The sequence below is a fragment of the Pseudonaja textilis genome, chromosome Z (genome assembly GCF_049901715.1).
Source record: "Pseudonaja textilis isolate UNSWEBS1 chromosome Z, rPseTex1.2, whole genome shotgun sequence".
NCBI lineage: Eukaryota > Metazoa > Chordata > Lepidosauria > Squamata > Elapidae > Pseudonaja > Pseudonaja textilis.
In genome coordinates this window covers 28,585,377-28,598,766 of record NC_142008.1, presented here as the reverse complement: position 1 = coordinate 28,598,766, position 13,390 = coordinate 28,585,377, and the positions used below count along the sequence as shown (strand labels likewise).

The window sequence follows — 13,390 nt, the reverse complement described above, 5'->3', positions numbered from 1 at the left end:
TAATTTGAGGGTTTATTTTGCAGCACTCCTTATGATAAGGCCTATTTTTTAAAAAAAATGTTTCCTTTTTATCTAGTATTCAGCTGGTCCATCACAGTGCAATTCAGAAATCCACAAAAGAACTTCGGGAGATGGCAAAAAACAGAGAGATAGCATGGCCACTCTCAACACTTCCTGTTTTTCACCCAGTCACTGGTGAGATTGTACCACCTGTTCACCCAGACAATTATGACAATACTAGCATGCCGCTGATGCAAACACAACAGTAAGTATCAACACAGATTGCTTGAAATAAAGTATTTTAACTGAATTTTGATAGACATCTGCTAACCTTTTTCACTACAAAACTATTATTACAATGTAGTTTTATAAGACAGTCTTCAACCTAGTTGTGGTCCTACAGGTGTTAAAACTACATTCTCAGAATGTTATCTGAGGATGCTGAATTTTATTCCCAGCTCTTCTAGAATGTGCGGAAGATGGGGAAACCTCTTGTAGAATGCTTTGCACGTAGAACTCATTCTTGTAGTTTATTTTTTGTTGTATGTTTCTGAAACACTAATTTACACAGTTTTTAAAAAGAAAATGATTGAACAGTTACTCAGTTTATAAGACCTCAAATAACATTTGGTTGTCTAATTTCACCCCTTTAAGAAAGCGCTTGATATCTTTCTCCATATGGGACCAGAGACCATGCCATTGTTATCATTTCTGGGACTATTATTGCTCTGCCTCGGCTGAAGCAAATGGTGAATGGCTCCCCAAAGAGCAAAAAGCAGTCTCCCTGTGTAATGGGCTGAATTAGTATGTTACTTTTTGGTACCATAGAACAGATGACTTCAGATGGTGGGCCCTCTGTGGCCTATAGGCAAGAGGCTCATGACTTCTATCTTAAGACAGTGTTTATAGCTGAAGAAAAACTGAATATGTCTCTCAGAGATACTTCCAGGGATGAGAAAAAGGATTATATATATTCCAGTTTTCCTAATATTGACCTGTAGTATCTTAGATTTTTATAATATCATATTCAGATACATTGTAGCTGCTATCAATAAGATATGCTATCAGATATGCTATCATATATCTATGATATATGATGTCTGACTAGTTAATGTGATTTATTCTTTGACTTGATTTGAGGTAGCATCACCAGGTTGCACAACAATCATGCATGTCAATAATGGGGAACAATGATCAAAATGACCACAAGATGGAAAATTAGATTTGATTCAATGGAAAGATATTCTGGGAAAAGAAGCTCTAATTATGCTCATTAAAATGTTATAAGTTGCTCCTTGAAAGATATATCCAGAATTGTTCATTGTGTGCTTCATGTAATAAGAACCAGCTTGAGGAGGTCATTTTTGGCATTTATACATCTAAAGGTTTAAGAGGCAATAGAGGCAATATTAAATATAAATATGCACCATTTTGTGATATTAAATTCCATCTGGTAATTTGTTTAGCAATGTTTCATTTGTTGATGAAATAAGTTCAGAAACAAAAAGTTTCTTAAAATTATTAAATTAATTCTTATTTTTAAAATTAAAGTTACTAAGCCTAGATGATTTATTATGTGTCATTAAGTTGGTGTAAATTCCTAAGAATCAGATAAATTTTTCTCCATGATGAACTGTCCCTAACAGAGTCATGCAAGATTTCCAATCATGCATTTAATGCTATTGTAACTAAGACAACTCAACTTACAGCTTGTCATCTTTTTCTTCTCTTTTCTTCCACCTTTGCAGCATCCTTCTGCAGAGTGCTAGGTCTTCACGTAATCTGAAGAAGCATAAATTGACCCTGGTCATTTGTGCTTTGAATGAGAAATTAGGGTGAATTGTTTGTTGACCCATTTGTATGTTTTTTTGACTGCCTCGGAAGTCTTTTTCAACAGATAGCTATAGGTATTTTTAAAAATTAAGGTTACTTATTGCCTACAACTAGAAAGATCCATATCTTGAATATCTAGAGCATGGATGTCAAATTCGATTGGGTCACCTGTCATATCATGACATATCATGTTTATTGCCTTTGCGGAGCCAGGATGGGTGTGGCTTGTGCATGACACATCTGGCCTGCGGGCTGTCACTTTGACAGGCCTGATCTAGAGGGAAATTACTCCTAATTTTAATGGAAGATCGGTGATAGTATTTTACTACTTCTGTTTGTTGGAAATCAACAAAGAGCTCTTCTGGTCTCATTAAAACTAATAAATTTTGGAGAAATTTATCTTTAAGGAATTAGATGTATTTAATAAGATATAGAATTATTTGGCATATATCTTGGCAGTTGATAATGTGTTGATAAAGAGAAAAATGTTATGCAAATAATAGACCGAAAGAAATGCGAAGGATAGTAGAATGATCACAAGAGCATAAGATGTTGAAAAAACTTTATTTTTGCTTTGTAATAATGGGTATGATAGGCAAAATGACTCAAAATGCCATTTCTATAAATCCCCATTAGCAAACAATTGTACAGTATAATCTTTTCTGTTTGGAGGATTAATTACAGTTGTATTAGATTATTTTCTGAAATATGTCTCTAATGTCCTTTTACACATAACACATAACATCATTTATTTTCCACCGTGTATGTATGAATATAAACTGCTACTTTACAGTAAAAATAAATGCAGTATTTTTGCATTCTTATTTTCATGGATTCTAAATTACATAACCAGGCAGAATAATGGCATTCCTTGTTTACAAACATAATAGTATATTAAAAGTTTTTAAAATTATTATTTATAGGAACCTGCCTCATCAGACTCAGATTCCTCAGCAGCAAACAGAAGGTAATTTTTATTTATTTATTAAATAAAAATAAATGAGCTAGATTATAAAGGAATGAAATTTATACAAAATGGAAATTTTATGGAGTCATACAAAATACTATGTTCCAGAAGTTCTGACAATCTGATATCAGACTAACTGTCGTTCATATTAAACAAAATTTGGAAAGAGTTGTTTCTTCCTAGTTTGGTTAAACGAAACACAAAAATGGTTTGGATGCTCTATTTCTAGAAAATAATGGGATTCAGAACAAGTCTCATGTTTTCTACTGATCTGTTGAATAACCAGTTCTAGGAGCCATCTAGGTTATTGTAGTTCACAGCGACAATAAGAACAGTAATAGCAAAACTCAACATGGATGATATATTGTTGAGTTTAGCTGTGAATATCCTTTTGTTGATTGTGGAAGTTCCAAAATATCTTTAAAGGGGAAATATATATTCAAAGACTCTAGAAATTCAACCCCAAGAGGAACTAAAATGCATGTACATTGAATCACCTAAGTTGCAGGTTAACCAAAACAATCAGTGCTGGTACTTTTTGTATATTCATGTCTTGCCTGTGAACAGTAATACATATGCATGAACACAGACCTTTAATTCAATTTCAACATTACATCAGCTTATCATTTGAAAACCATAGGACATTAATTCACTAACTTGGAGTCCAATTTTCATGCATGAATCTATACAAGAAACAGCAGTAGCATATATTCTGGGAAACCGAAGCAAAGTATGATAGAAAAAACAATCCACTTTTTTCTTCAGCCTGGACCAGTGGTCTGCTGCTGTCAAGAGCATCATCCTTTTGAAAAGAAACCCCAGACTAGTCTAGTCAAGATCCCTTGTAGCAATTTCTTCTTTTGTTGCTCACCCTTTAGTCACCATCTGTTTAAGGATAGTTAAATCCAGAATGACTCCCTTGCTGTACCATGCACTCTGTAATGCCTGTTGATATTAACCAAAGCTCCAGCCAGATCACCTCACTCACCATCCAACTTAAACCAGGATAGAGACAAAACTATTCCCCCTTCTTCTGTTAGTCCAAACTGAAGCATTCAAGATATAACAGTTTAACACCCAAAAGACAGACAGCAAATCTAACTATATAACTGGAACAGAAGAGAACACTAAAAAGTTGTTGTAGACTACTATAACATTTTGGACTGCATCCAGATTCAACCAGTCCTGCCCTGGATTCTGTCTGCAACAGAAGTACATGTTTCAGTTAACCAACACAGAATCCAAAATGGGCTATTAATTGCATGAATACATTATGCAAGAGATTTTGCAGATCCTTATTACTGTATTGCAATCTTTTTTTCTTTAATTGCATAGTTCTTGGACCATCGCTCACAGAGCAGAGTGAGAAGAGATGGAGAGATTTGCATTACTGTTAATTATCAAAATGCATTTAAATGCAGTTATGTTGGCATAGATAGAATTGTGGGTTGTTTCTAATTTCTGTCTAAAAATTGCAGGCAGGCAAACAGGCAAATAAAGTAAACTTTGAGCTATGCAGACCACAAGGAAAATGTTTTATTTTGAATCTGGAGGTTCATCTAAACCATTTCAGGTCAGGTATGACTTGGCAAAGCCAAAACCCAGAACACTTGATTTTTCAAGTATTTGGACAAAATAAAATCCAGATGGGTCTAATATTTGTGCAAATCACCTCATCTTTTGTCTCTGCATGTCCCAGTTGTCATATTCCATTCATCAACTCTTGTTCTTTCTTGTCTGAGAGGCTGCCAATGTCTCACCAACCTCCATCCCACTAGCACCCTCACTCCTTTCAGCTGTACAGCATGTCCCAGTATGGCATATTCCATCAGCTCGCTCCTTCTTTCTTCATCTTCTGAATGCTTTCCCTTTTTTCCCTCCCCGCATCTTATGAGCTATTATGGGATTTCTATTGGCTCTTCCCCTGGAACAAAACAGCTCTATTTCATCCTACGCGTGAAGGAAAAATCCCAATTTCAGTCTGGGAAAGCTACCTGAATCCAGCTGTGTTTCTTAAGTAAAGGATTTTTTTCCATTTTGCACATGCTTCATAAATGGAAAAAACTAGATAGGTTCATTTAAAAGAAGAAATTGAGAGCACCCTTTTAAAAAGTAATTTATGCTAAGCTTTTATGCAGTATAATCCATTTCATGCAGCCTATGTGCTTGGTAGCTGTCAGTGTTGGATACTTCATACAGCTGATATATATGAGATAAGCCTAAAAATCTATACTACTGTAAAGCGTTCATCAGTCTTCAAGGTGCCACACACTAGTTTTTGCTGTAAAAATTTTTTAAGGCCATCTCTCTGGAAAATTATGACAGGAATTCATTTAAGTGGGAGATCTGTATTCAATTTACTTGTTACTTTTATTGCTGCTTTCGGGGATTAAAGGAGAATTTCGCATGACAACATTTCAAAGATTGGAGGCAAGTATTACATTAGTATTGCTTTTTTTCTATCTGGTGAAAAACAATGATAAAAGAAGAATCTAAGCTCTCCTTTATTGCTAATCCAGTTTCCAGCAATTGCAGGCAGCATAAGAGGTGCTGGGAGTCATAGTTCAAGAACACCTGAAGAACTACAAATTCTGTCCTCCAGTTTATTTTGTCACTGTTTTAACTTTATGCAGAACAAGTTCAATATATAAGTATCTTTTAAATCTGGTCTAGATTCATCAGAATTATCCTATAATTTAAAACTATATTAACTTCTGAAATCTAATACACTTATGAATTGTCATTTCCAGGTAAATGGTATCCCTGAGGAAAGAAAATTTACAGAAGCAATTAATTTGTAATTAAATCAAACTCCAATACAAGATTTCATTTCCTTATTTGCTCTATTGACACATGAATGTTTCTAATGCATGCCTAAGAGAAAATTCTGATGTCAAATATCATTTCCATATTGTTACATGTACTGTATCTTTTTATACTGGATATTTTCAACAAATTTGTAAAATACTAATTTTCGTATTAGTTAATTAAAACATTTATACAGTACTCAGCTATTATTTCAACTAGATAATTGTTAAAGTATTCTTCTTTTATACTATGTTAACGATGTCCAGTATTCATGTTAAGGTTTTGTTTTGTTTGAAAACTAAAAGGTGAAGTTAAAGCATGTTGCATTTTAATTTAATGCAGTCATTTTGCAGGACGTTTTTAACTAGCATAATTCTTTTTCTGCCATGTTTCGTATATGGAAATTGTTAAATCAGAAAGTTACCAATACTAGATATTGCTAATTAAGAATATATTCTATTCTTAGCACTAATCTTGATTTCCTCTGTACTATTATTCCATACTGTATTTTTAGAATGAAAATGCATTTAGCATTATTTTTCATTACTCCAGCTACATCTAGTTTTAATAAAGTTTTTAAATTGCAATTTGCTAAATATTTCTAATTCCTAATGACCTCTCCCCAAGTGAAAAAATATTAGTCTTCAGTTGCATATTCTAAATAAATTGAACCAATATTCTGACTATTGAACAAATTTTGTCCAATAAGATACTGATGGTGCTGCCCGAGCACCTATTCTCTCATCCACACAAAACAATGAAGTCCCACTTTAAACCTTATGACATCTTACGAACTCTTTTTGCATAATGCACAGAACTTGCCTTACTGTCGTGTAGTTTCTTCATCAAATTTTAGAGATATTCTTTCATATTCAATTGTTCCAATTTCCAAATATTAACTGAATAGGCATCTAATTGCTAAACAAATTTGATCTGCTGAGTAAAGGATTCTGGAATAGTTGAATTATTATTCCAAAAATTACTGGTGAATGGTGAGAGAACTCTCTTGCATTCCTTGAGAATGCAGTGATGAAAAAGTGTTGTTGAAAATTTGCAAATAGAAGGGAGACGCAAATAATAAAATGAAGGAAAATACCCCTGCTGATTTACAAAAGATGGATCAAGAAATGAAGATCCACAACTGATATATACACTGTTATTTATTTAATTTAATTATTAAATTTGTTTGCGACACATCTCACTGCAATATGTTCTGGATTTTTTAACATTTTTACAATGTTAAAAAAATAATACAAAAAACATGAATATAATAAAGCACTATAAAAATTCAAATTATCAACTATAACTAAAAGATGGAGGGAGTAGGATGAGCAAAGGGCATTGGTGGGGTCTGTTAATCTATCAATCACATCCCACATGATAGTCCTCCATTGCAATCCCCTGGGGAAACTGGCAGTCAGTTTTCAAGATCTTGGCATCCCAGAATGCCTGAAGATTCCTATTCCTTTAACCAGGCAATTGACCTCAACATACTGACTTGGCAGCTATTTTAGCCATCATCCTGTGACGAGTTTTACTACGGATTATTTTATTGTTAACAACCACACAAAACTGACCAATGGAGACATCATAAAATTTGTGATGATAAAACTACTATTCACTCTGTCTTATGATCTGGGCAAGTTGCCTGAAGATTTGTTGAAGAATGTGAAAAATCCTTTATTCTTTGTTAAAGAAGGGTTTAGATTCTAAAACAGTTATCAGTGGGTGAAAGCAGAGCTATTTTTCCAAGTTGCTGTAGGAATGTAGCTTAATTACATAAAACTTTTAAATAGCCATTTAATTTTTCAACCAAATTTAAGCAAAAAAGTTTTGCACAATTTGTGTTTGTATAACACTTTGCACAATCACCATTCTTACTCCTATAGCTATGAGAAAAAAAACAAAGGATAATTGAAACATTGTAGCAAAACAGTTTTTTTTTCTCTACCTAATTTTTCTACGAAGGGATTGTAATTCAAGGTCATTTTCCTTTTCCACGAATCTGAGACAGAATTTTAAATGATCCACAGCAAAATGACTATTAGGTCCTATTTTTTTACTGGAGCCTTTTATGAAAGGATCTATTTTTAACAATATTTTTGCAATATTTTATATAAGAATTGTACAAGTAATATTGTAGTGTTTTCATGTATTTTATGTCAGATGATAAGCCAGAGATGTTTAAAAGACTTCAGAAAGTTTTTTTTTTTAAAAAAGACACATATACACATAACACTCTTTACTTAATTGATGCTCCTTTAGTACAAAAATAAGCACACCACATTTATTTAAACCTTAAATTACTTCATATTTTTCACATAACTTTGAAATATATTCTTTAAAAAATATATAGCAAACAAGTGCAATATTTCAAACTTAAAAAATAATCTTTAACCAAACCTGTACAACAGATAAATAAAATATCTATATACTCAGATTATAACAACAAAACACTTCCATCCTAACAAAAATTCTCACTGAATCTCATTTGTACATTCAACTCCTGACTTGCCAGCCTATCCATGTTAAACAAAACGGAAGGGAAAAAATGCAAATAATTAATGGTAAAACAGAACTTTTCACACCTTATGAAATAAATGAACACAGGACTTAGACAAGAAGCTAATGTAACAAACATTTAACAATTTGAAACCTATTTTTCCCATTATTATTTAGTGGGATTTCCTCTTCTTTCCCATTGTTTAGTATAATCTATTACAATGGGAATTACAAGTTTCTAATTCCATACATCAAAACACATTAATAAATAAAAAGCCCTATAATTGTACATATGCATAGAAAACAATACTGTCTATTCATTCTTCAAGTGCTAAAACTGGATGCAACATGCAGACATATTAGGGACATGTTGCAACTGATATCAAAGCTAAGTCCCCAATTAACATACCATAAACATACCTCCCAAGGTGTCACTTTACCGCCCCCCCCCCCCACAAAAGATTGACAGTTCTTTGTTCAGCAACTTTTCCCAAGCACCTCAAAATGCTTTTTAGTTTTCAATGCAAAATAAATTATGTAGATTACACACACTATTTCACCACAAGTCTCTGGTTCCCAAACTTAGTGCTGAAACTGATATTGATAGAAAGCCAATGGGGTATAGGTTTTAAAAATTCTGAATGAAATTTTAATGTGAATATGCATCTTAGAATCTACATATTCCATACAAATGTTAGTATACTGGATAATACTTATATTTTGACTACAAATTGCCCAGGAATACACTCCAAATTGCCAGAATTAAAATATTAGAATTGGCATATTCCACTTAAATTTTTCAAATTAAGTCAAATTTCCTTCAAATTCAATTACTGTATATTTAACATCTGTATAGCATGCTTGTGAATAGGAACAGAAATACTACTGAGGATGTAACTAATTATTAATGGAATTTGAAGGGCATATGCAAACCATAAGCATTTTATATTTTAAAACTTTGTAATATTATTCCTGAACTACCTATTTTGCATGGGATTGTGCATGATCAATTTCAAAAAGAAACTGAAACCGCTTTATAGCCCTTTTAAAACAGTGATTGGTAAAATAGCTTTGAAATTCCTATATTTGAGGAGGTAATTTTTTTGTCCTTCTCATGCAGTCCATGCAAATTCTGAAAAAAAAAAAAACTTTCTCCCAAGTCAAAAAGTAATTCTTACAGAAATCACAGAGCAATCACAGCTAAATGCCCAACTTCTTTGTAGAAGTGTGTCAGATAATAACTTCTCTGGTTCCAATAAAATTATTTTCATGAAAAGAAGAAAAACTAACTCAATGGTATACCAGAAAGGAGAATTCAGAAGAAAATCACAGGAAATATTAAATTTCCAATTAACGTTTGAAATTAAAGAGACTTGAAAATACTGATTAAAAATAAATAGTGAAAGAAAAATAAGACTGCTCAAAATATTCAAAGTATGAATATTCAAAATATTCAATGTCAATTATTAAACTCAGAGAAATTGCTGAAGATCTACTGAACTGAAATGCAGTTTGTAAACATTAAGATTATATTTCAGTGTCTTTTTATCCCTCAGTTCTTAAGAAGTTCCCCAGAAATAATACATGTACCCAGAAATTTAAAATAAATCACTACAGACATTTTGTTCCCAGATTCTATGCAGTACTGTTGAAGCCTAATAGTCTTCAATGATTTCTCTATGTGGTTCCAGGAATTCAAAATGCTATCAAGAGGTGGGTTATGTAATTTGTTGCAGCATAAGCAGTTTTTGCTTTTCCATGCAGTGGATGTAAATAATTATTAATCATTTTAAGAAATGCTTCCAGAAAAAGTCTTAAATGCCTCTAGCTGAGCTGATTTTGCTCGATTGTTACATTAATTTTAGAAAGGTTTGTAAACAGAATAATCATCCAGCAGAAAAATCAATTTTTTCTCCCCGTACAGTTGTATATAATGCACTCCTATTTTCTTGAACGGCTGTTATCCTTAGGCAACATATACATGTTTAGTGTACTTCTTAAGTTTCTTTTTCTTGTGCTCCTCAGGAACAGGAGCAAAATTGAGGGAGTATGTAATTCCTGCTGATTATCATTTGATTCAGGAGGTATAAAATGAAGCTAAAGCAATGACTGAAGGATTTTGTAGAAGTTAACATCTTCACTGTTTTTGAAAAGATGATAAAAAGAGAAATCCGGAGAAAAACACACATGCCCATATTAACCTTTTCAGCAGCATTACATTATCTTTTGGAACAACAATCTGTGCAAGATCATTTGTAATCTGGGAAATTTCATGAGCCACACAGACAAATATAAAAGTGCTGACAATAATATTGAGCATGGGGGTTCCTGGAATAAGGACCAAGATTCCCTTTGTATCTGCTGCTAGCCAGATGTGATACTGACAGATGAAGAGCTGGAAAGAAAATATAACAATTAGAACTATGTGATACCGTAAGACATTTGAACACATGGATTGTTACCACATATTCTAAGCTTAGTGGAAAGATTATGTCTACAACAGTAATGCACCATCTCTACCCCACCAACTGATGAAAAAGCAAACTCCCTCTAGTAAGGGTTGGTGACTTTTATTCAAATGGGAATCCAAGTTGCTTTCTTTATCCACAATGAATATCAAATCTGAATTCTTTTGTACAAATGGGTAAAAATCACAATTAATTTTACCACTGCATGGTGGTGCAGTACTTAAGAGTGCAGTATTACAGGCTAACTCTGCTGATTGCCAGACGTTCGATCTTGATCAGCTCAAGATTGACTCAGCCTTCCATCTTTCCGAGGTTGGTAAAATGAGGACCCAGACTATTGGGGCCAATATGCTGACTCTAAATCTCTTAGAGAGAGCTATGAAGCACTGTGAAGCAATATAAGTGCTATTGCTTTTGCTATATATTAGTTGTATCAAGGCAACCCAATAACGTTCTCTTCTTCTATTTTTCCCCACATAAATCATGTGGTGACGTTTGTTGCAATGACAGAATGAAACATCAGCCAAGTCATTCGGGAGGCTTGGATGCCCAAGAGTAGATTTTAATATAAGTTTCCTAGTGGTACTCATGTTAAACTGCTACAAGACACTCTTTTCAAAACTGTCCATATTTGTGTAATTGTCCATGTGGGTCACAAGGCTTCATTTTTACAAAAAAAATATCAGGGGTCAAAACTATGGGATGAGAGGCGAGGTAAAACATAATTTTCATTTAACTCTAACTTTACTTCATTTTGCATCACATTAAAAATTACAATCCATGAGTAGTAACATATTTTTTGCTCCGTAAGATTTACTTTTTGTCTCCCCAAAGTGGGTGAAAATATCTGTGCGTCTTATGGAATGAATATTGCTGAAACCTCACCCATCCATCAGCCCCACTCTTTGGCCATTTTTGGCCTCACGCCCCATTTTCAGCTTCTGCACGCCCCTTTTTGGCCTCTGTGCCTGTCTGCTGCCTCCTCCTGGCTATTGCTGCTGCCTATCGGCAGTTGGATCAGCCTCCCATAATACAGATCAACTGTTCCAGGCGGCGGGAATCAATAGGCGGTGGGGCCAACAGGTAGCAGCGATCCCTGCCATTTGGAAGAGCTGATCGGCTGTATTCTGGGAGGTTGATAGGCAGTGGTGGCAATAGCTGGGTAACACTGGCGAAGGCTCCAGTGTTCCCTGGAGGAGGCAGCAGACACAGAGGAGGCAGCAATAGTGCCATTTCTGGTTGGACAGCCCACTGATTGGCTGGAATATGGAAGGCCGGGATCCAACTGTCACTTAGCTGACCAGTGGTGGTAGAATGGAGCAGAGCCCTGACAAGCCACATGCTGGGGCTGAGTGGCAGAGGCAGATTTTTTGTTTTCTTGTTTTCCTCCCCAAAAGCTAGGTGCGTCTTATGTTCTGGAGCCTCTTATAGAGCAAAAAATACAGAATTTTAAAGATTTTGGAGGGCTCATATGCTTGCTATATGATGCTATATTAATGAATTCTTATTACACTCACTTTAGAAATTTCAGTTTTAAAACTAGAACTGTGATGCTACTTGCCTCAAGAGAAATTCTGCCAAACCATGCAAAAAATGAACTGTATACTGAACGAGCATAGCCAGGTATATTCCTAATTAGGATGAAAGCTAAAATCTGAAAGACAAAAACCAAGTACCATATAAAAATATAGTCTGTTTATGCTATGCAGTTAGGTTACACAACCTATGGCCATGGTGGCAAAGCTATGGCACGCGTGCCGGAAGTGACACGCAGAGCCATTACTGCTGGCAAGCGAGCTCTTGCCCAGAAAAGGTCTACTGTGCATCCGTGCGCACCGCCTGCCAGCTGATTGCACAGATGCACATGGCATGTGTGTGGGAGATCGTGCACGCATATGCAGAAGCACATAGTGCAGATTGCATGGGTTGCGCACGCATGTGCAGGAAGCGTGGGGGGTCCCTGCGTGCATTGCCTTCTGAGTGATGGCACGCAAGCATGAGCAGACAAGCGTGCGTGCAATTATCAGCATGGGAGCCCAAAAAGGCTAGCCACCACTGACCTATGGTATAAGAAATTCAAATTCTGTTAACGTGAAAATTATCAAGGAATAACCAAAAAGCTAAATTTTATCATATAAAAAATGACAACCTACACTTGAATAACTTTACAAATACTTCCTCAAAAATGAAGATCTATTAGTCATAAGTTGAGTTACAACAAATTGCTGACCTAAGTTTAGGCCATAGTGAATTCAGCACACAGTGAGCAATTCCTGCTCCAAGGGTCGCATATATTACTAAGTATTAAAGGATTGCAAGTGTCTATATGTATATGCATGGTTGTCATGCAATAGTAGAGTGCAAACAATAGTTTGTTGAGGCTTTCATATGATGCAAAAAAGAAATTTGGAACAAAGATTTACTAGAGATGCTGAAGAATCCTATTCCAATGTCTACCAGGCTTAATTTGAGAGAGAAAAAAAAGTCTTAAATCCAAAATATTTTTCTGTACAGTTGTGAGGAGACTGAACACTGGGATATGCACTTTTTCATTTTACTCCCAAAATATTTAATTTAGCCCCTGGAATGGATGTGATTTGTGCTTTTCCAAAAGTACATTCATCACAGATGGTATTCCAAAAGATTATTTTGCAGGGCAATATGAAGAATGTCAAAAATGCTCATACTGACATACTCTTAGGAATAAATATAAAATTTCATGAGAAAACACTGAATATTCCACTGCTAAAATACCCCATTTTTTACATCTCTGATTAGAAATATTTCAGTGGTAGAATCCATAATTTATGTC

At 34.6% G+C, this 13,390-nt stretch overlaps 2 protein-coding genes across 13 annotated transcripts in view; one reads left to right on the top strand and one right to left on the bottom strand.

The window, feature by feature from the left end:
• SGCE (sarcoglycan epsilon) overlaps positions 1 to 6,193 on the top strand; it is a 48,496-nt gene extending 42,303 nt beyond the window's left edge. For 4 of the 7 annotated variants that reach the window (XM_087917717.1, XM_026706289.2, XM_026706288.2 and 1 more), the window contains 3 exons: positions 77 to 265; positions 2,757 to 2,800; positions 5,551 to 6,193. In XM_087917717.1, the coding sequence (XP_087773843.1) occupies positions 77 to 265; positions 2,757 to 2,800; positions 5,551 to 5,567 (250 nt within the window). In that variant the 3' untranslated portion in view covers positions 5,568 to 6,193. Of the gene's footprint in view, positions 1 to 76; positions 266 to 2,756; positions 2,801 to 5,195; positions 5,231 to 5,550 lie in introns of all 7 variants that reach the window. The other 3 variants (XM_087917716.1, XM_087917714.1, XM_087917713.1) reach the window with 1 other exon arrangement.
• Positions 6,194 to 7,849: 1,656 nt separating this feature from the next.
• Positions 7,850 to 13,390, bottom strand: part of CASD1 (CAS1 domain sialic acid O acetyltransferase 1) — a 36,774-nt gene continuing 31,233 nt past the window's right edge. For 3 of the 6 annotated variants that reach the window (XM_026706283.2, XM_026706284.2, XM_087917711.1), the window contains 2 exons: positions 12,140 to 12,232; positions 7,850 to 10,505 (listed from right to left, as the gene is read on the bottom strand). In XM_026706283.2, the coding sequence (XP_026562068.1) occupies positions 10,248 to 10,505; positions 12,140 to 12,232 (351 nt within the window). In that variant the 3' untranslated portion in view covers positions 7,850 to 10,247. The remainder of the gene's footprint in view (positions 10,506 to 12,139; positions 12,233 to 13,390) is intronic. The other 3 variants (XM_087917709.1, XM_087917712.1, XM_087917708.1) reach the window with 2 other exon arrangements.